The sequence below is a fragment of the Phaenicophaeus curvirostris genome, chromosome 19 (assembly GCF_032191515.1).
Source record: "Phaenicophaeus curvirostris isolate KB17595 chromosome 19, BPBGC_Pcur_1.0, whole genome shotgun sequence".
Taxonomy (NCBI): domain Eukaryota; kingdom Metazoa; phylum Chordata; class Aves; order Cuculiformes; family Cuculidae; genus Phaenicophaeus; species Phaenicophaeus curvirostris.
In genome coordinates, this window is record NC_091410.1 from 14,889,222 (window position 1) to 14,910,863 (window position 21,642).

General features: G+C 57.2%; 1 protein-coding gene across 6 annotated transcripts; it reads right to left on the reverse strand.

Moving 5' to 3' along the window:
- Nucleotides 1-1,210: 1,210 nt before the first annotated feature.
- Nucleotides 1,211-21,419, reverse strand: UNC13D (unc-13 homolog D). 6 transcript variants are annotated; one of them, XM_069872515.1, is made up of 32 exons: nucleotides 21,284-21,419; nucleotides 13,425-13,457; nucleotides 13,078-13,185; nucleotides 12,634-12,693; nucleotides 12,303-12,369; nucleotides 12,006-12,183; nucleotides 11,628-11,672; nucleotides 11,135-11,203; nucleotides 10,877-10,946; nucleotides 10,478-10,582; nucleotides 10,048-10,140; nucleotides 9,707-9,810; nucleotides 9,392-9,509; nucleotides 8,686-8,810; nucleotides 8,325-8,415; nucleotides 7,975-8,031; nucleotides 7,478-7,575; nucleotides 7,207-7,258; nucleotides 6,789-6,919; nucleotides 6,330-6,450; nucleotides 5,608-5,751; nucleotides 5,319-5,417; nucleotides 4,770-4,976; nucleotides 4,529-4,669; nucleotides 4,111-4,190; nucleotides 3,811-3,916; nucleotides 3,672-3,743; nucleotides 3,481-3,564; nucleotides 3,063-3,183; nucleotides 2,450-2,573; nucleotides 1,895-2,100; nucleotides 1,211-1,785 (listed from the first exon to the last, which is right to left on the reverse strand). In XM_069872515.1, the coding sequence occupies exons 1-32, from the start codon at nucleotides 21,386-21,388 to the stop codon at nucleotides 1,679-1,681; spliced, it is 3,321 nt and encodes a 1,106-aa protein (XP_069728616.1). In that variant the 5' UTR covers nucleotides 21,389-21,419; the 3' UTR covers nucleotides 1,211-1,678. The 6 variants fall into 6 exon arrangements, with proteins under 6 accessions (XP_069728616.1, XP_069728620.1, XP_069728619.1 ...); XM_069872519.1 differs by lacking the exon at nucleotides 21,284-21,419 and adding an exon at nucleotides 21,128-21,150; XM_069872518.1 differs by lacking the exon at nucleotides 21,284-21,419 and adding an exon at nucleotides 19,343-19,419.
- Nucleotides 21,420-21,642: the final 223 nt, after the last annotated feature.

Sequence of the window (21,642 nt, forward strand, 5' to 3'; positions counted from 1 at the left end):
GGTGCAATGGCAGAGACGGAAAGTTGATGCAGAGCTGTCAGGTTGGGCAGGGACTCCTTTGGGAATGGTAAAACCACAGAGCAAAGGGTGTCTCCCCACTCTCAGACAGAAGAATTTCCTCCCAATGCCTAGTTTAAATCTCCCCCTTTCCAACTGAAAATTGCTCCCCTGTTCCTATCTCTGCATTCCCTGATCAAGAGTCCCTCCCCAATGATGATGATGGGATTTCTTCCTTCTCAGTCTTGCATTTGCTAGGAGCTGGGTTTGTGTGCTTCAAGCAATATTTTTTAATTCTTGGGCTGTTGCCCCATGGGGCTGGTCACGCTTTGCTTGTTTAAGGTTTATTAATCCTTCCAGGGCATGATTGCTTTTGGTGTGGGAAAAGACCCATACAGCTGCCTGAAGCTGAAAAGAAATTAAGCTAAAACCACCTTGGATAACACAAACCCAGCTCAGAACAGAGGCTGGCCAGTGCCTGGGTTGAGGGGCAGCTCCGCGCGCTGCAGTTCCCGGACAGGAGCTGACCCAGCGCCGCAGGCACGAGGCCGGCCGCGTGCGGGTGCCAGCACCAAGTGGGCTGCGGAGCAGGTGGGGGGTTCATGGCCCCTGCTCCTGAGCCTTCTCTACAGAGCCTGAACCGAGAGATTTCAGCCCGCAAAGGACTTCCCTGCTTCCAACAGCACCCTAATCCCTGCTGTGGGCTCGGCTCAGCCGGACCACGGCACACAGACACCAAAGGAGCTTTCTTCCCCCCACACCCCCATCCAGAGCTTGACCCGAGCTGACCCAGCGGCTGCTCAGCCACCGAGGACCCAGCTGGGGCTCAGCCACCGCGAGAGCAATGCCTGTAATCCCGCGGGATGCGGCCACTCTTGGGATGCGCTGCAGCTCAAGCACAGCTTCCCCTTGCAGGGTTAGAGCAGAGGGAGCTTCAGGTTTATAATTACCAATACCTGCAGCTGAAGCAAGCACCAAACCCCCTGCAAACAGCAGCCTCTGCCCTCACTGGCAGCGCAGGGCCCAGCACCATTCCAGCTCCCCATCCTGTTTCCCATGGGAAATTTGGACAAAGTCGCTCCCGCGCTGTCTCCTCCCGCTGCAACCCCACAGACGGGCCGAGGGGCAGCCCCCCCGCGCCCCAAATGCCTCATCCAACCCCCTGCGCTGCTGCTGTCGCTCACAGCACCCTCTGCACAGACCCAGCCCAAGCTTCAGCTTCAGTGCTTTTAATTTAAAGTAAGAGGTTTATCCACAAGAAAAAAAGAAAAAGGGGGAAAAAAAATAAAAAAGGTTGTCCCCACTCCAAGTAAATGCTGATGTGTTTGCACTGCCCCTGTGCTGCAGATGGGAGGGCTGGGGATGTGGCCAGGCGATGCAGCACTGGCTGGGACAAGCTGGTGGGGACGGGCAGGGACAGCAGGACACTTCCACATCCCCCGAGTAGTGTTGCTGGTCCAGAAAGGCAAAGAAAGTCCCTGAAACACCATGCTCCCCAGCCTCCTGGGAGCATTGATACCCGAAGGTGGTGGTGAGATGGGCATGGGGAGAGGGTGAGGGACATGGGGATCTCCTTGGTCCCCCAGGCACCCGTAGGCAGCACCAGCTCCAGCACCAGCAGAACTCCTGGGGTCCCACTTGCCAGACCCCTTCCTATTGGGACCCTCTTCCTCCACCTCACTCAATCCGTCTCCTTGGACTGCTTGGCTCGTTGCTTGCGGAGCTTAACGAAGGCTTGAGCCTCTTTGTCCCCCTTGCGAGACTCCAGCAGTCGGAGGATCTCATCTCCTGCCAGAGGGGAAGGAAGGGATGGTTGAGCCGCTCGCCGCAGCCTCCTCCCCACGCTGTGGGGCCAGCAAAGCCGGCTGGGGCTCTGCCCTGCTGTGGCACCGCGTACCTGTGGGCTTGGGGTGCATGAGGGGGAGCCGGGTCTGGGGCACCTGTCCTGCATCAACTTGGTCCTCATCAGCGTCGAGGCCAGGCAGGTGGCAGAGGGGGAAGAAGGCTTCACCCTCCAGATCATTGGCCCCCAGCGTGTCGTAGTCAAACACAGTCAGCAGCAGGCAGGCCCCCTCCTGCCGGCACTTCTCAGGGGGCACCAAACTATAGGGGGACAGGATGCGGGGGGCTGTCACATCCCATTCCCTCCATCCCAAAATCCAACCTTCCCTTCAGGGACCAGACTGGCTTCCCCAAGTGATGCTCCATGGGAAGCCACCATCCCCCCGCGGCATCGCACTGACCCCCAGGTGCAGGGCCCTGGTGCAGCCCCCAGTGAGCCTGCAGGGCCCAGGGTGCCCCTGCTCCAGCTCCCACCGCGGGACCTCACGGCCGAGTCCCCGGTGGGGAGCAGGAGGTGAAATCACAGGGCAGGACCCAACACCCAGAGCATCAGCCCCACCGTGGGGCTCATCTGAAGTGGAGGGGACAGTGGGTTTCAGACCCTACGTACAAGTCAAAGGCTTCGTCAAAGAGCGGGTGCAGCTCGTTCCTCTTGCACTGGGTGGTCCGAGCCACCACCTCGGGGAATTCGTGCCGGGGTTCCAGGGTGAGCTGGACGAAGGGGTCACTCGAACCTGGCAGGGTGCAAACATCAGCCCCCTCCTGCCTCCCCCCTGCCGAGCCCAGACGGGGTGGCTGGACACTTGGGGGTGCCTGGGCACTCCCTCACTCCCATCCCCAAAGCCTGTGGTCCTGGGAGGGAGCAGGAACATCCCCGACCCTGCCCACACATGGATTGGCCACGGGTGGCTGCAATAGGCGTGACCTCTCCTGGAGACCCCCCCGTGACAGCCTGTGTCACCCCGGTCTCAGACAGGGTGTGCTCGATGGGACAAAGCCGCTGCTGTGGCCGCTGGCTTGTGCTGGTACAACGTCCTGCTTGGTCCTGCCTGCCACGTCCCACTAGACCCCCCAGATCAGGGCAATAACCCCTCTTCTTCCTCAAATTCCCCTCCTTGGATTCAAGTCTTGTTACTCCAACCACTGCTGACACCTTTCCTACCTAGGGCTGCATCAGGGAGTGAGGAAAAGGGGTCCCAAGGGTAGTTGGGTCCCACACTCACCGTTGGAGTCCAGCGGGATGAGGTTGACGGCGTTGAGCACATCCACATGGAGTTTCTGCTCTGAAGGGCAGTACAGCGCCTTGATCGTCACGGCCCCGTACTTCTCTGAGTTGGTGTCCAGCTGAGCGGCGAGGTGCGAGAAGAGGGGAGTTGCCTTTCAGCACACTCACAGAGGGGATGCGCAGGTGCCAGTGGAGGCTGAGCAGCATTTTATGGTACTGGGGGGACGATGGCCATCCTCTGGGATGCAACTGAACCCCTTTGTGCCCAACTGCTGAGGTAAAATCAGCCCAAACAGCTCCAAGACTGGGAGGGTGATGGGTAAATCCCACATTTCCCTGGGAAGACTGTGCCGGGCAGCCTCGCACGTGCAAGGGCGGGATGTAGGAAGGGGCTGGGGCACCGTCCTGGCTCCCACCTGCTGCTGGATCCTGTTGCTGAAGTATTTCTGGATGAGCTTGCGGGTAGCGCTGGAGCAGAGGGCCAGGCGGGTCTCCAGCGACTGTGGGAAGGATGAGAGGTGACAGTCAGGCACACGGATCTAGGACACCCTCCCTGGAGAGCACCGAGAGGCAACCTGAGGACCCCTGTCCCCCACGCCCCCCATACCAGGAAGGCCGCGGTGTGCAGGGTCTCCAGTGGCAGCCCACAGCCCTCGGCGTGGAAGCACAGCTCCAGGCTCTGCGGAGAAGGATGCCATTAGCTGGTACCCGAGTACCTGTCCTTGCGCCCCGTGTCCCCTCAGTACCTTCAGGGCACAGTGCAGCTTCTTGTAGTGCTGGGTGGAGGGGCTCTGCTGCCCCGCGGCTGCTGACAGCACAGCCAAGGTGTGATGCCAGAGGAGAGCGAGGAGGCTGTGGGGCCGAGGGAGGATGGCTGTGAGTGCGGGGTCCGAGGGGTGGATCAGGGCCAAGGGGTTTTGAGAGCCCCAGAGGGAACCGGCTCATCCCACCAGCCCCAAAGCAGGGTGCCCCCACACCCCACAAGGCTGGGAGGATGGTCCTGCTGGGGACTCCACTGGCCTCTGCCATGGTGCATCCCCAGTCACCTGTTGAAGTTCTCCTGGACCAGATGCTCATTGAGATACTGCAGCTCTGACTCCAGGAACTTCATGAGCGGGATGATGGACTGCAGCGAGAGAAGAGGGGTGCTCAGGAGGGCACAGGAAGTCCTACCCGGCAGGGCACAGTGGGGAGAGAGGCAGAGAGCTGCTGGCTGCAGCCATCAGTGTGGGAGAAGTCCAGAGGGGCTCCCTCTCACAGCAAGGACATAGGCAGGCTGTGCTACTAATGTGGGCATCAAATGAAGCTTATGGAGGTCTGGGCCCCATCACTGGAGTGTCCTGTGCCCCAGGCATGGGGCAGGGAAAGACAGTGAGGGGTGATGGGAGCTCCCACCAAGTAGGCACCAGTTATCCATGACTGCCTGAAAAAGATGGTCCAGGAGGTGCTGAGTCTGGTACTTACGTCCTCAGGCTCCTGGGTGTCGCTGGATGATGAGAGCTCCTGGATGTGTCTGGCGATGCCCTTTTCCAGCTGCCATGAAGAAATGCACAGGGGCACTGGGCTTTTGCCCTCTGCACCAGCTTCCTCATGGCCGGGTCCCACCTTGACTCCATTCCAGGAGCACTGTGGGCTGCAGCCCTCCCTGAGGTGAAACTTCCCCACTTTGGGCCAGGGGCAAGGTAGGGCAGTGTCAGGTGGTCACCTTGGTGGCCAGGGCTTGCACTACATCCTGGATCTCGTGGTCCAGGCAGGAGACGGTGCTGTCGAGCTGGTTGTGCAGCGTGTGCTGGATCTGCTGTGGGTCAATGACAGCCTCCGTACGCTGCTCCAGCTGTGCCCAGTCCAGCTGCGATGGCAGCCTCAGGATCAGCAGCCGCAGCTGCTTGATGTTGTTCACCACGATGCAGAGCTAGGAGAGGTGGGTCTGCTTCAGAATGTCCCACACCCAGCTGTAGCATCCCTCCCTGGCTCCATCCTCATCCCCATTCCCACTCACTATTCCCGTTCACTATCCCCATCCCAATTCCTATTCCCAACACTATTTCCATCCCCTTCCCCATCCTACTTGCCCTACACACACCATTTCTCTCTTGATTTTCCAGGATTATGGCTATTACGGAGATCAACCAGTCCCCATGAAAGCCAGACTTGGGACATCAGCTGGGTGCTAGCACCTCATCTCCCTCTGTGCCCCAAACCCACAGCCAAATCCTGCCCCTCCCTGAGCAGTGGACCCTGCCCTGACACCAACCCTGTTGGCTGCTTCGCCCTCGCTTTGCCCGCTCAGCGACAACGCCTCCGCTCTCTCCTTGATGAGCCGGCAGTACATCAGGGCGATTTTGCACATGTCCTGCAGGACAAAGAGAAGCCAATGGGACTCAGCAGGGCAGCACAGGGACCACCGTGGTGCCAGGGGACCCTGCCGCATCAAGATGGGATGCTGGTCCATTCATAGTGAAATGTCTTTTAGAACAGGGGACAAAAATCCGGTGCAGATGGTTGCGAGCACCGCAGCTGATGGCAGGATCCTGTGTACGTACCTCCACGAGCTTCACCATAATCATAAAGGCTTCCTCGGGGTCTGGCCAGCTGAGCTGCTGCCAGGTCTTCACAATCTGGGCGTAGCAGGTGGACAGGTCGACGGTGGAGGTGCTGTGCTTGTTGTGCTCCCCAAAGGGCGTCAGCTGGGAAGGCAGAGGAAGAAAATGCAACTTAGCCTGTACGGAAAAGGGCCATCCCAGACAGGAGTGTTGCTCCTTCACTTCGGGGCTCTCTGACCCATCATCCCCTCCATATATCTCAATGTCACCACTCAGTCACTTTGGCAAGTGTGGGAGATGAGGATGAACAGAGCATCCCGAACTCCCCACGTTGGGCTGTGCCCCATTATACTCCAATCCAGTATGGTTGGGCCACACTGAAGAGTGGGGCGAGCACCCCACGGCCCCATGGCTGCCTTCTCTCCCCTCTTCCGAAACGTCAGAAGTCAAGGGGATGCTCCCAGCATGCCCCAAACACTGGTCTGCCAGAGAGCAGAGAGGGAAGGGGCATGGGGACGCGGTGTAAGGTCCATGTGAGATTAGCTGGTCCAGGAGACCACATCCTTCGTTACACACTTGCAAGAGAAACTAGCCCACCTCCTGTGCTGCAAGAGGCACCTACGTGGTGGTCTTCATGCTGCAAGCCAGGCACAGCAGCAAGGCATGGAGAGCACTAGAGTGTCCCCATAGGATGGAGGGAGAGGTTCTCCTCTCCACTTTACCTGGTCCATCTGGATGGCTCTCTGCGCCCTCTCCAGCGCAATGGTGTAGGCCTTCTGCAGCCACTGGGGCACAGCTTCCTTGAACCACTGGTGGAAATTGCTCAGAGCCAGAGGTCCCTCCCTGTCAAAAAAGGCACCAGCTTCTCCAACTGCACAGTGATGGCATAGGGCCACCAACCCTCCTCACCCACACAGACGAAAAATTCTGCCTTGAGGCAGAGACAGCACACAGCAACGTACTAAGGATAAAACTCCACTCGTATGGAAGTTGAGGTTTCATTAACCCCATTCAGAGATGAGCCTGAAACCCTTCTAGTGATGCTCACGTCAACACCAGACACCAACAGCCTCGTCTGCCTGCCTCATGAGTAATTAGGAGGTGAAGGGGAAGGATTTGGATTTCCTCTGAATTAGCTGCTTGCTCCCCCACCCAGCACCTCCCCTCTCTCCAGGTCATACCTCTTTGGGAGGAAGTCCTTCATCCGATAGAGCTCCTGCAAGTTCATGTAGAGCTGGAAGAGGCTCTCAGCCGTGGGCTTGGACATGCTGCTGTCAAGCTCGTGCAGCTGCTCCTGGACATGCTCCGCAACCTGGAGGTGACATGGGAAGGGGTGAGAGGTGTTCACGAGGGTCCGGCTGGGAAGGCTTGGTCTTCTGGGGACGAGGGTCAGCTCAGGGGACTCCTCCTCCTTTTTGGTGGCGTTTTAGAAGATTTTTGGGCCAAGTAAACAGGTGACAGTCGCTCTATGGGCACTCAGGGAGAGGCAGAGAGTTTCCCTGGCCTGCTCCCTTTCCAGGCTTGCAACAATCAGTTGACAACTGAAGGGTGGCTTCAGGCCCTAGCCGCACGAGTGCAGAGCGGCCCAGGCTTGCTCACCAGGCTCTCCAGCTCCAGGAAGGCAATAGAGAAGAGGTTCAACTTGAAGGTGCTGCAAGAGAATACAGGGAGTTAGGAGCCTGCCAACTCAGCAAACCCTTCCAGAACATGCCCTTGCCGCAAGGGCGAGGACGGCACAGGTCCAGGAGGCAGAGATGGGACCACGGGTGCTGTTGTGGAGCCCAGGAGCCGCAGAACTGGGCATCAAAGTGCCTTGTTATTCTAGGCCCCATGGAAGGTGGACGAGGAGGAATCCAGCTCCAAAACCTACTTGAGGAAGAATTTATTCCAAATTTTCTGGCACTGTTGAAGGTCTCCTACCACTTCCACAAGCAGTCTGGACAAGGCTTTGCCGTTCTCCTCCATGCTCTGCAAAGGAAGGAATGGCTTGTTTTGGATGCTCGGTGATTGTGAGATGACCTGGGCTCCATTCTAATCTGATTTATTGCGATGGATAGTCCCCATGGATCAGCAATCTATCGTTAGATCCACATGGAGCACCAAAAAGTTGTCAGGAACACCCACTGCCACCACATGCTTATGTAGCTGGGCTGGGGACCCCCTCCTGTTCACCTGAGCTGTAAGCACTAATGCATCTCAGCACCTGCAGGTAACACGGCTCATCGTGTTTTAAGCTGGAAACCCAAATGCCTTGACTGCGTCAGAAAACTGAAGAAGCCTCTGCTCAGTCTTGTCTTCCCACCCCCTTGGGGTCTCCCACCCCAAGCCCAGAAAACTGTTCCTTGTAATCTCAGAGAAGGAACTGACCTTCACCATGGGCTTGAGGTGCTGCTTCTCCATGTGAAACCACTCCATCGTGCCTGACTGCAAGAGAGGAATCCTGGTGTGATGGCAGAGAAGCAGGACCAGCAAAGCCAGTTCTGCCACCTTCTCCGCTCCCTCTGTCCCCTGGGCATGGTTAGAATCCAGCCCCATGTGGTGGGAATCAGGGGCTGAGACCACCAGGTTGACAGGGGTGGGTATTTCCCCCTGCCATGGGGATCCCTGTGGTTTTGCTGAGGGGTGGGCACTCGGCAGGGGGTGGACAGGAGGGGAGAGCAACAGGGTTGCCTTGTCCCCAGGGCAGTGAGGGTTGAAAGCCTTCCCAGCCACAGTACCTTGAGTGCTGTGGAGACCATCTCAGGGAGGTCAGGGCTGAGCGTGCACAGCTCACGGAAAGCTTTCATCTTGCACATCTGCACCAGGACCCTGCAAAGCAAGAACTGGTGGTGAAACCCAGCACCACCTCATCAGAAACAGCTACCCTTCCCCCAAGAGACCCTGCACAAACAAACCTTCCCCTCCCCACAACGTCCCCCACGGGGAGCCCAGGGCAAGGGACAGGACAGGGCAAGTTTCGCAGCAGCCTGGAAAGGGGGAGAAAGAGTTCCCGAGGGTTTTTGCTCAAGGCTTATGGGCTTGTACCTCCTGGTGGCCAAGCCATATGACCCCCACAGCTGGCATTGGTGCTTGACTCACCGGAGCAGGGACTGGAGCCTCTCAGTGGACCTCGGGACAGAGAGGGGGAAGATGATGCGGTACCTCCGGATAAGGGAGACCCCATAGGTCAGCAAGGACTGGAAGGACTCAGCCAGCTCTGCTTTCTGGGAAGAGGGAAGGAAACCCACACTGTCCTCCTCAGCAGCTGGAGATGCTGGCAGGACCACAGCAGCATGGCAGAGGGACCCAGGGGCTACTCATGCTTCCCAGGGACAGGAAATTCCCCGGTGCCTTGGGTAACTTCTCCCCCAGGGGCCAAACTGAACTTTGGGCTTAAACCTCAGTTCTATGCATAGAAAATTCAGAGTCCCAGCAGGGTGCTGGGATGCCCTGGGAAAAGGGGCTGGGAAGAACAGGAATTAAGTCACATTTAAATTCTGCAGAGGGTTGTGATTGACTCGATGGCAGTGAAGGAGGAGGGGGATGTTGGTGTAAAGGTCAAGGCTTCTCTGAAGGGGGGGGGGCAAAGCCCTGTGGTGAAGGGGCTCGCTGAACCATGGATTCTCCCGGTTGCTCCCAGAAATGCCTTCTAGCTGCCCTGGTGCCCTTGTACCCTGCGAGCTCCTGCCCTTCCTGGAGCACAGGGAGGGCCACAGCTCCAGTCCTGGGTGAGAGAGGCTCGGGGTTGGGTGCACAGGGCGCGTTCCCTGGTCTCTGCCCCCACGCGGTGCCAGAACCCCCTCACCTGCTCTGGCCTCAGGCGCTCCTGCACCCACTGGTACTCGATGCTGGTGATCTGGTGGAGGAGGCAGTTGCTGTTGAACTCAAGGCTCTGGTAGAGCTTACTGTACGCCAGCCACTGCCTGGGGAGGAGGGAGAGGCTGGGCTGAGCCCCTGGTGCTGGGGCTGCAGCTGGGGTGGCTGCGGCAGGAGCCAGGCAGGGCAGTGCCAGGCAGGCTGAGCGCACGGCAGAGAACGGCTGTGCTCAGACAGCCCGGGGAAGCATCGGGGCCCTGGACCCTGGTGCTGCACCAAGCCTCCCTGGGCACGGGGTACTCACGCCATGACCTGGTGGAAGTCAGAGAGGTCCTTCTGTGTGGCGTGCAGGTACAGCACGGTGATGGCGTGCCTGCTCAGCTCCCCGTCCCAGGCCATGCTGCCAGCCTGCGAGGGGGCAAAAGGAGGGTGGGCGATGCTGGAGCAAGCTGGGCTGAACAAGGAGCGGGGTGGAGTGTGGTTGTGGAGCATGAGAGGAATGAGTGCCCTGCACAGATGCCAGGCAGAGGAAGACATCACCACAACCCTCCTCCCCCTCGCCTTGCAGACGTGTCAGACGCGGTGGGCTACAAAGGAAGCCCCCATCCTAGCCCAGCTGCTGCAGAGCTGCTTCTCCCCCGGTACCTGGTGCTGCAGAATCTCATAGGACACCAGCTGCTGCAGGAGGTGGCGATGCACAGTGTAGCTTGGCTGTGTCCGGCTGCTCGTGGTGGCCCTCTGGAAAGGGACAAGGCACAGAAGCCGCAACCACAATGTGCCTGAACGTGCAGGGATGCAGCCAGAGAGTGGGGATAGAGGAACCCACGAAGTGTAGGGCCAGAGAGCCCCATTTGAAGCCAAGACAGGAGGTGCAGGTGCATCAGGAATGAGGATCCTATGCTGGCTTAGAGCTCAGAGGAGGGTCAAGCAGGTTTCCAGCACCATCAAGCCCTGGTGCTGGCACCTCTCTTCCTGGGGCAGGGATCTGTGACACTGGCACGGACCCCAGCAAACAGGGAGCTGCCCAATCCAGCCAAGGCAATGGGAAGGGACCCCTGTCCCCATCCTCTCCTACCTTCTTATGGGTCAGCAGGAACTGCAAGTGACACTGGCCCCGGTTGGGGTACGTCTCTGTCCGTGGCTCCAGCAGGTACCACCGGTCACTCCAGCAGTGCAGGTCCTGCACACACAGAGCCGAGGGTGAAGCCCTGGGCAGCAAAGGAACCCACTCAGGTCCCAGGGCGTTAACAGGGCAGGAAGATGCTGTATTGGATAACTATTATTTGATGAAATATTAGATAACTAATTATTTGATTAAAAATAAAGAGCTGTATAACCACTGAGCAAGTGCATTGGACCATCTGGGGGACCTGACATTGGTTTGTGGCTCTGAGCTGGGATCCTGCCTGGACCCCAAGAGGTTTAACCAGTGCCTGAGGATTCACTTGGAGGAGAAGCTACGCATAGTGCTCACCTTCAGGCGAAGGACCACGTTCCCCAGGAAATCATCCTGCCCTTTGTCTTTTCGAGCATCTTTAAAGATCCTGAAAGGCAGTCACAGTGGTAAAAAGGTTCCCTGTGGCCGTGACCCAGCCACAGCTGGGGCGAAGCAAGGCAATGCAGACCCAGTGCCCGCCCGTCCTCCAAAGGGAATTTTTAAAATCCGGAAGGCACATAAGCATTTTCTACCCCTTCTTTCCTCAGCAGCCATTAGGGCCACACCAGCACCAACCGTTTGAGGCCGTGGAGGTCCGTCAGCTCCCCCAGCTTGTGCCGCACTGATTCCACCACGTCCGAGTCCCTGTACGGGTTGGGCAGTAAAACCCACCGGGAGGAAGGAGGAAATTGAGGCGATTGCAAAACAGTTTGAGGAGCCACAAAGGTGATGGAGGAGGGAGAGTACTGAGAGAGAAAGTCAGGGCTGAGGCACCCTCTCAGCGGGCTGTCCAGCCAAAATCTGCAAACATAGAGCTTCTCTCCACAAATAAAGTTGGCACTCAGGACCAGCCCTGCCTGGCAAATTCAGCCAAGCCCTCACTGCTCATGCTGGCCACTTTGTGCCCTGTGCTCCCAGTGGCTGCTGGCAGCAGAAAGTAATGGGGAAATGGGCCCCCATTTGTTTTCTGGGGCTTTTTAAAGGGTGCCCGTTAAAGGACCCTCCCAGGAGGCAGCGCCCTGCTCGGGGCTGGGTGTTGTGTTGCCGGCCCAGGAATGCTGCCACTCACCACATGTCCAGGTGGAAGCTGGCTGTCTCCACGTCTTCAAACTCCCTGCAAGGCACCAGGGGATGTCGTTACTTGAGCAGCATCCAAGGGATCAGCAGCAGGCAAGGCAGCTGGGGACTGAAGGCAGGCAGCCCCTTCTTGGGGAGACCCTAAATCACCCCTCACAGCCTGGGGAAGTGGTGGGAGAGCCCTGAGGGAGGGACTGCTGAATGCTGCTTTTTTTCACCTCTCTTGGGTCAGACCAGAAGCCTGGCAGCCCAACAGGCATTGCCTCAGCAGCTCCTGGTTAGGGTACGTGGTGACACCCCCCCAGCCTCCCATGAGCACTGGGCAGCCCATCCAGCCCCTGATGAGCAAAGTCAATGGGTGGCAGATTACAGGATAAATGTCTCATCCCACACTGGGCTGAGGGTCTGGCTTATGACTTGTGTGCGGTGGATCTGGTCTTCAGGGATGAGGTCTTTGACCACAGCCTTCATCCGCTTCTTGTGTTCGGGGTGGGCCGGTTCCTGGCTCCTCGCCTCGATGCCCAGCAGGCAGTACGGGTCACTGAACCCTGCAAGGGCAGAGGCATGCAAGTCCCTGTTGGGAGCAGCAGCTGTCCCTTCTCCCATAGGACACTGCTCCATTTCCACTGTCCCTTCTCCCATGGGACACTGCCCCATCTTCACTTACCGCTGACATCTTTACCCAAAATCCCCTTGGCTTCCTTCACAGTTGCTTTCAGGCAGAAAATTGGACTCTGGAAGAATGAAAAAATAATGATTAATGGAGGGGCGGGGGGGACTACCTTGCAAGGAAGGATGGGGTTCGAGCAGAACCACACCACTGGCTGCTGCTCAGGCCAGCAAGCGACTCCTGTGTGACTCCCCCAGCCCAGCCCAGGACACCCCATACCCCAAAGCCCAGACATGGGACTGGGAGGCACAGCAGCCCCCCAACACCAACCCGATGTGGGGACCGCCCCAGCCATAGCATCCTGGGGAGACACCATCTCACTGTGTACCTCCAGTTCCTTGACCTGCTGCATGATGACTCTGTGCTCCTCCTCATCCATGCCGAAAGCCTGTTACAGACATCAGGGCCAGTGACGGATGCTGCCCTGTTCACAGTGGCTGGAGAGCAGCCAGGGGCTTCCCTCCAACCCCTGGGAGCCAGCTGCAGCTCAAGGGGAGAGCAGGGGAGCAAAGAACTCAGCAGAAGGGCTGGGGAACAGCTGAAAGCTCTCAAGGGAGAGATTTCTACCCACCATCTCTAGCCTAAGATAAATATTCCTCCCTAAGGCTCCTATTTCCCAGCATAAGCTGTCCCAGCCTTCCAGCTAGATGCTGCCAATGCATCCTTTAAAGTGCTTGCTAAAAGTTCCCTCTGAGTGCCCCCATCTGCTTTAACCAGGAAGGTGGATGTGTCGACAGGTTCTGGGGACTTCACTGGGGAGAACGGGACCCACCTTTTGCACGTAGGCATAGAGCTCCTGTGAGTCTGCGACGTGGTGGTGCTCAGGCTTGCCCAGGCGGTGCCGGATGGTGTAGAGAACCTCCTCGTAGAGTAGGACCAGCTGCGGGGGAGTGCCAACACCTCCCATGGGGCCAGGCCAGCAAGGACTCGCTCCGTGCATATCCCAGGATTAGCGAGGCGTTCCCCCCACCACCTTCCTCCCAGCACCCAGCCCTGCTCGGCCACCACTGACTGTCCTGGGGAGCATCTTCAGGAGCTGAGCCATGTACCCAAGCCCCAGCAGCGCTGCCACCCCCTCCAGTGCCACCAAGGGAGACTGTGCTGGAACCACACTCGTACCTCTCTCTTGGAGAACCGGTGGGACAGATCCATCTAGAAAAAAAAGAGAAGCAGAGAGGTTTCCTGTCAGGCAGGGTGGTTTTAGGAGGAAATGGCAGCCAGGCAGGACAGGACAGGTGGGATGTAGCAACATCACCCACAGCCCATCAAAGTGGAATGCACCAAAGGATGCTGTGACACCCCACAGACACACTGTGGCTGACGAACCACTTCTTCCACCACCCATCTGTGTGGCAGCACAGGCTCTTCACCCTCAAACCCTGTTAGATGAGGCGGGGGCAGTGAGGATGACAACAGCAGTTTGAGGTGACCCACAGGAGGCTTTAAAAGCACAGCCACCTGCCTTGCCCCATGGAGATGCCAAGCAGGACCAGGCTGGAGAGCAAACCAGCTGAGAGAAAGAGCAGGCGGCCAAGGTGCAGTGAAGACCTGCAGACCAGCCAAGGCAGCTATGGTCGAGGAGATGTCAAAGCTGTAGGGATTCATGACTTCAGCCCCCTTCCCAGAAAAACCCACATGCAGCTGCAATAACACATCGCTGGTTGTTGATCTGAGGACCTATTCCCCACTTGAAGAATGACCAGAAATAGCGTTTACTTTCCAAAAGGCAATTAAATGAAAACAGTGCCAGATGGAGAGGCACAGCCCAGCCCCATTCATGCTCAACCCCAGGGCTGGTCGGGCTGTCCCGCAGCCCACGCAGACCCCATAGTCCCCTGCCTCAGCCATCACCTCCCACTTATCCCAGATCCTTATGGGTCTGGCTGGGAAATCAAACCACCACTGCCAGAAATGACCTTTTCCCTGGCAACCCACAGCTCTCAGCCCATCTTCATGCCCTGTTCCTTCTCTGAGACCGAGGCTGAGCCCATTCTGCGTCTGCTTCTCTAACCGTGCTCAGCCTCAGCGACTTTGCCACTGCCGTGAACCAAGGTGGGTGACACAGCCAGAGTTACAGGGACCAGCACCATCCGTTATAGCTCTCACTGCTGGAGCCTCTGGGAACGCAATGTGGGAACACCAAAACATCCATAGAAATGTTGGAAACTGATTTGGCCCTTTTTCTGCAGAGGGGTGAGCGCCAAGCACAGCTCCAGCACCCTGCTCAGCGAGGGATGGACAGACAGACAGACCAGCCCCACCTGTGGGTCAAGCCCAGACCCCACAATGACCTTAGGATCCCCCTGATAAGAAAAAAAACCACCCTGAGCTGGAACATTAACATTTGCTTATGGCAGATCTAGGGCTGGCATAATCCCCTGGCCATCTGGACTAAATTCAACTCTTCCACCCACGGCGAATTTAACCCTCAAGCTGCGGCTCTCACTCCTGCCTCCCTGTCCCTTCCTTCAGCCGCTGGTTGGGGCTGGGGCAGCGGTGGCTCAGCGGCCCCTAGGAAAGAGAACTTTGCACCCAGGGACGCCCCTGTCCGCCCCTGCCTCGGGCGTCCTCCCCCTGCTCCCTGCACTGATGCGCAGCCCCAGCCAAATCCTCCTGCCCCACCTCGAGCAGCCCCAGGGCAGGGTTACGAGCATGGAGGGGACAGAGAAAAGACTTTATTTCTCTGTCGATATTACCTATCAGCAAGGCACAAGTGTGTGTTCCTTGCCCAGGAGCAGAGTAGCACGAGAGGGCAGGGGAAGGAATCGCTGTGGATTGGGGGAACAGCTCCCTATCGCTCCCTCCTGCCATTGGGAACGGCTGTGGTGGGATCTGTTTTGCACTCGCCTGTGTGTACATGGGACCAGTTAAGCTAAAGCTGAGCCACCAGGATGTGTTCACTGCTGCTAATCCCCACGCCAAGACCCCAGCTCAAACCCAGGAGCAGTGCTCAGACCCAGGTCCGGACGAGGCCACCAGCGTCCCTTCACTGTCCGCTGCGGCGGGGAGGGCAGCCTGGCTGCAGAGACAGCGGCACTTCAGAGGGAGGACAAGTCCTTGGGCAGGGAACACCATCCAGACAGATCACCCCGGGAGTCTGGCACAGGGAATCACATCCGCGTGTCCCAGCAGCGTTGGGGCATGCGGAGCCTGTCCAGCTGCTGCAGAGGGAGAGGGTTGGGTTGGCCAAGAGCGGGGCTTTAGGGGAGCCCGGAGGGTCTGGGAGGCACTGGGAAGATGCAGCTGAGCTAAAACGGGACCCCACTGCTGGGGCTGAGCCGCAGCCATATTAACCCCCCCCCAAGCTCTCAAGCTTGTGTTTGAATGCGTTGCCCCACAACATCCGCACCCCCCTCCTTGCTCACATTTGCAAAGCATCCTGGCTGAGACATGGGCTCCACCACGCTTCCACTTTCATGGCTCAGAAACCATCCTGGGGTCTGCCAGGCACAGCCACCCTGACACCCCCCTCCGGGGCCAGCGCACCCCAAACACTCCCCAGCCTCACACGCCCTCCGCAGCCCCACAGGGTCACAGCCACCTACCTCGGGGCTCTCCTCACCGGGGAGGGTCCCCTCAGGAGTCTTGCAGGCAGCATCCATCTCAGAGGAGGCTCAGTGTGGGGCAGGGGAGCCGCTGCAGCTCTGCCTGCCGCTGCCGCCTCTCCCCTCGCTCGCAGGCTCAGAGGAAACCACAGACCTTATCTTGCCAGGGCCATTTTGACAAGCGGAAACGTGCTCGGGCCTCTTTCGAGAGCAGCACAGGGACGCAGGCGCCTCGGCCCCGCTTCCCACCGCCCCATCCTGCTCAGGCAGCCCCTTGGCAATGAGGATTTCACAGCGCAGGCAGGATGGGGGCAAAAGAAAGGTGCCATGTCTAGTCCCTGCTGTTATTTATAAGCAAGAAATGGGAAGCAAGAGGGCAGAAACAGTCTTGAGAAGGCAGAGCCCAGCAGGGAAGGGGGGTGGGAGGGAGGGTGAGTGGGGGCAACTTAGAGGACCTGGGCACTGGTGTGTACGCAGGCTCCATCGTGTCCTGTGAGCACAGATGGGGACCCTGCAGAAAGCAGAAGAGATCATCATCCCTGGGGGATGGAGGCAATCCAAAACAGAGGGGGATAAGGTTGGGCTGAGAACTGATGCAGCTGGTGCAAGAGCTGGGGATGGCACCGGGGAAAGGAGCATGGCCTGTTTCCCAAATGGGCTGTCCAGGCAGAGCTGGTTACTGAGAAAAAAAGCAGCAGGAAATAAAGTTAAGAACTTGTGCCTTACTGTCAGCTCTCATTCTTGTAAACACTTTATCTGATTGCAGCTCACAAGGCGGTTGCCGGTCACAGACTGGCACCAGTGCCCTCCCCTCCAGATCCCCATTGAGATGCCTGTGCTGATGGGGAACGGGGATAGGGATGCGTGGGCATCAGGGAGAGCCGCAGGAGGTGGCCCAGGGAAAGAGCTGGTTTGCTCTTGGGTGTCTAACATAATTCCAACCACAGCTAAGAGCAGCCTCAGCTTAAGAGTGTCTGTTGAGCTGCATGAGCATTTGTTACTCTGGACCTGCAGCCCAGGGAAGGATGTCAGCCCGTGCTCCAGAGGTGCAGGGCACTGCTGGGGCTGCTGAGGAGCCCCAGGCTCTGTGGAACAGGGCTGTTATCACTGCTGGTGCTGCACTCTCCAGCAAGGGGAGCTTTTGTCTTTCCAGCCTCCCTGTTTCTGTCCCCAGACACCCCTGGAAGCCGAACGCAAGAGCCTTCTGCGGAAACACAGCAGGCACAGGCTCCACAATGGGTTCAGTGGTTCTGTGCAGCCTGTCAGGGATTTCTGCTTAATCCAAACAGGAAACCACAACGATGTAGGCCACGCTGGAAAAATTGTCCCCTTAACTACTGCACAAGGCATCACAAAGAGATTACTCCAGCGGTGTGGAGGTGCCTGTGTGGTGGTACCCTTGGGTGCATGGGCTCCAGTTAGTGCTGCAGGAGGATGCTGGCAGCAGCCGCCTTGTGAGAGGGCGAGGGAGGGAGGCGGGCAGACCCTTTCGCCCTTGCAGTCCTCTAGTCCCTTGATTAAGGCAGGTCGCACTGTTCTAGCTGCTTCAGGAAAGACACAACTCTCCTTTGCCTTGAAACTGTGTAAGTGTGTAAGAGCATGTTTGTTGCCAAAAGGGGCTCCCTGGTGGGCACGGAACAGGAGATGGAGAAAGGGCTGCCAGTGCTGGCAGCTGGCTGGTGTGGAGGTCAGCTTTAACTTCTCTGGGTCAGCCAGCACAGGCAGCTGCGAGGGGCTGCCCAGCACCCGCACGATGAGCTGCCAGAGGCAGGGGCATGTGAGCTCTTACACAGAATAAAAAGCCAGAGATCCAGCAAGACACCAGGAAGCCAAAATCTACCATCCCTGCAATCCATCCCTGCTCCCACAGTGATCCTCCAGCCTCATCTCCAAAGGTCTGAAAAGAGCTGCTTGTTGCACTTGTGCTCTCTTCCCTGTCAGGAGGGTTCTGTTGTAACTGTCTCACAGTAGCACCGAGGAAACGGGCTTCAGCATCGTTTCCTATGTGCTCGCCAGTCTGGCAGTGGAGCCACCTTACGCCCGGCCGAGGTGCCCGTCCCCTTCACTGGCAGAGATGCTCAAGGTGCTTGCCCATCCCTGCCAGCCCCAGCCCCACCCAAATCCAGCCTGGTGTTTGCTACCCCTTGGGCAAACAGTTTAAAGTCATCTCCTCCCTCGCTGATGGAGGGAGCCCCGCAGAGGGGTTGATTCCTGTTCTGCATCCCTCTCCCTTGACACACACAAATGCTACTTATTGATCTGGGACATGAGTGCTGTGCTCCACTGCAAATTGTTGTCAATGGGGAGTAGAGATGTAAAGTGCACAATGGTATTTGAAAATGATTGCTGTCGTCTTTGCTTTTAGCTCTGATTGCAAAAGAAAAATCTGGCCTTGTCAAGAACAACCACAGAGATAAAAGCAGGACATGGACACAGCATCCCCGAGCCACTCACACTTTTCTGCTCCTTGCCAACAAAAAATAACCTCAAACAGCACAGAGAACGACTGCTAAGAACTCAGTGAAACCTCAGATCCCCCTCCCTTCTCCTTCTAATGCTGAAGAAATAAAATCCACCGCTGTTACAAATATCACTAAGCATCAGGCAATCATTCTACAGCCAGGAGCCAGCAGCTGCACCAGGGTTTGCAGGTTTTAGAAAACAAACTTCAGCCTCGTCATGGAAGTGTTTGTTAAAAAGCACTTTCCCCAAAAGTTGGCCAACTGGTCACTGTGTTCCTCAGGGCTGGGAATGCTTGGGCACAGCCCGGCAGGGTGGCCAGGGAAGCTCTCCGTGCAGGGCTTGTTTTGAGCCTCTGTGTGCCAAGGGAGAGTTCTTTGGTGATTCTGTTTCAATAACAGCAAGTATCTTCTTTTCCCCATGGTTTTACTGGCAGCCTCCTGCTTCACAAAACTCCAGTGACAAAAACCACTGAGCTCACGTATCCCATCCTATTTGCACCCTGAAATACTCCTTGTCTGGGAAACAACAAAAGCCCTAGAAGTAGCTCAAGCAGCAGCAGAGATTTCTGGTTAGCAGAAACAATCCAAATAAACTCCATGCCCCAAATCTCAAGAAAACTAGCCAGGACCTTGCAAACTATCCCGGACACCCAAGGTCAGGAGCTGTTCAAGGACTTTGTTTTCCAAAGAAAGAGTGTCAGCATTCCATAAAAAGCTCTCCCTCCTCACAACATTGATCTGCCCCCCGAAACAACCAGCCAGAGGCACACACCACACATACACACATTGTAGAGTGAGCACAACACAGAGCAAACCCCTACATTCCTCTTAAGAACAATTCATCCAAAGGGAACCCTGTGTTCCTCACAGGCTGCTCCCAGTGTGAATGAAGTCACAGTTCAGTCTTGTGTGGGGTTATAGGTGCTGCTGAAAGAACAGATCTCCAAAGAACAAGCATTATCCCCCTCTATAAAGGAAAACCTGGTACAAAAGGATGCTCCGCAAGCATTGACAGCAGTTATCTCCCTACCTCTTGGCTTGGTGATCCTGCAGCTGCAGCCGGCCCTCACCCTTATCTCAATCTCTCAGCTGGAAATGGGCAAGTGGTAAAAAAAAAATTGATTTCAACATGTCCCTCCCTCACTTCTCCTTTTAAACACGGGATCCAATGACTCTGCAAAACTGGACTGCGTCTGCTGGAGTTTGGCAAGGCGTAGAGAAAAAGCGCAAGACGGAAGAGAGGAAGGTGGTTGCAAAATGAGATCAGGATGGTCCCGCAACCCCTCCTCAGGGCTGCCTGGCTGGGGGATCCCCCCCAGCGACCGCCAGGTGCTGTGTGCTCCGGGACCAGTGATTTCACTCCTGGGACAGACATCAGTCATTTTCCCCTTGTTTACTACAGGGCCCTGCAGCTGTTTCTGCCCTAACACCACATCTTCCCTTCGCAGGCTCCCCCAAGCGCTTTGGGTGCACCTAGCAAGAAGCTACGGCACCTGGGAAGGACGAGGGGGTGGCAGCATTCCCTCTTCCATCCCATGTGGGACGTCTTTGAAGGACATCAAGGCAAACCCTGTCCTGCTGGAAAAAGCGAAGGGGGCTGCCCACCGCCCACAAAGGGCAGGGTGGTTTTGAAAGCTGCGTTTCCCCAGGAGCCATGGGTCAGGAGCCCAGCTTTGATGTGAGACCTGCCAGCTCGCAGGGGTGTAAGGACGACTCCAGCTGTGTAGCCCACGAGGCGCTCAGCACCCCAGTCCCCCAGGGCATTACCCACCCCCCCTCAGCTCCTCTGGAGAAAACACCCCTGTGATGCCAAGCTCTGCTCAAAGCTGCTCCAGCTCCCTAGGGTCCCAAAGGAGAAAGTATGACATGTCCTGCCCACCCTGATCCCACTTCCCACGCCCCTGGGACCCACAGCACAGGGCCTGAACACTACCCCAGCTCAAAAGCTGCACCTGGTGCCCTGCACCATGGCAGCACAGTCTGGGAGGAGAGCACAGCCCCCTAGCAGCCTGCCTTGTCCTTCAGGAGGTCACAAACTTTACATATTGAACTGGATGCCATTTGTTTGGCTTGAGGCACCCTGTGACAGCTTTGAACCATTTTCTCCATCACTGCCATGTGCTACATGTACGCAGTAAATATTTCATCTGCCTCTCTCTCCCAGAGACATTAATTCATTTTCAGCCATGGGATTTTTCATCCTCTGCCACAGGGCCAGGGCAGCTCCTAGTGCAGGGACAGGAGAGGGTGGACACACATGTCAAGGTCATTTAATCTGCTGGTTTGGGGCCCTGAGTTCAGAGCAGCAGGACCCACAGCTCACGCCTGAGCCAAGGAGGGACCAGGAGGATGCCTGTGAGGGTGGAATAACTTGGAGCTGACACAGTACCAGACGTAGCCAATGGTGCATGTAAACACCTTTGTGCCTGTCCTGGAACACACGTGCCAAATCAGTGACCAACTTTAGCACCAGAACAACCCCTCCCCAGCTTTCCCACCACCATCACCTCTCTCCACATGCCTGTCAAACCCTCTGAGGAGCCCACGAAGCCCTGCAGAGCTGCACGCCTGGATGACAGGAGGAGGCTGCAGGGCTGAACCCCCTCACAGCCTCTGGATCCCAGACACGCTGAAACACAGAATACCACCACAGCCGAAACGTGCCGCAGGGAGGGTAGCTGGGTTCCAGCCAGAGTCCAGTCCTTACAGAGTAAAGTACTGGGAGGACGTGACACCAGACTTGAGCAAGCAAAACAAAAGGTTTAGCAAGACAGGAACGCCGAGCCGAGCTCTCAAATGGAGTCTGAGCCAATACCTTTGGCTCCAGTATTCAGAGGCAGTAGGAAATGTGTGGGAGCTGGCAGGCAGGTGGCTGGCAGGACACAGTAGCAATGATCTCAATCTGTTTGCACCCTAGGGTGCGAGACCCTGCAGCTTCTGCCAGTGGGTACGAGGCTCCGCTTCTGTTCACTGTCACGCAGGCCTCTTCACACCCTGCTGTGGCCTCTCTCAGTGACACAGGGACAGTCCTTGAGCAAGGAGGGTGCCGAAATACTGATTTCCAGTTCAGTCTCATGATGGCAGCTCCTTGCGCTGACTCACGCAGGAGAGCAGACGGGTGAGTAACACCCAGTTCATCTGCAAAGGAAACCCTTGTGGAGAATGAAGATCTTTGCCCTGCGTGTCCCGGCATTTCATACCAACCCACAAACCCCACATTTGCCACTTGGACTCACTCATACAGCTTTACACCTGAAACTACCTCTCAGCCACAGCCTAGCTTAGCAAAACCCATCCCTTAACACCAACCTGGCAGTCATTTGCAGCTAG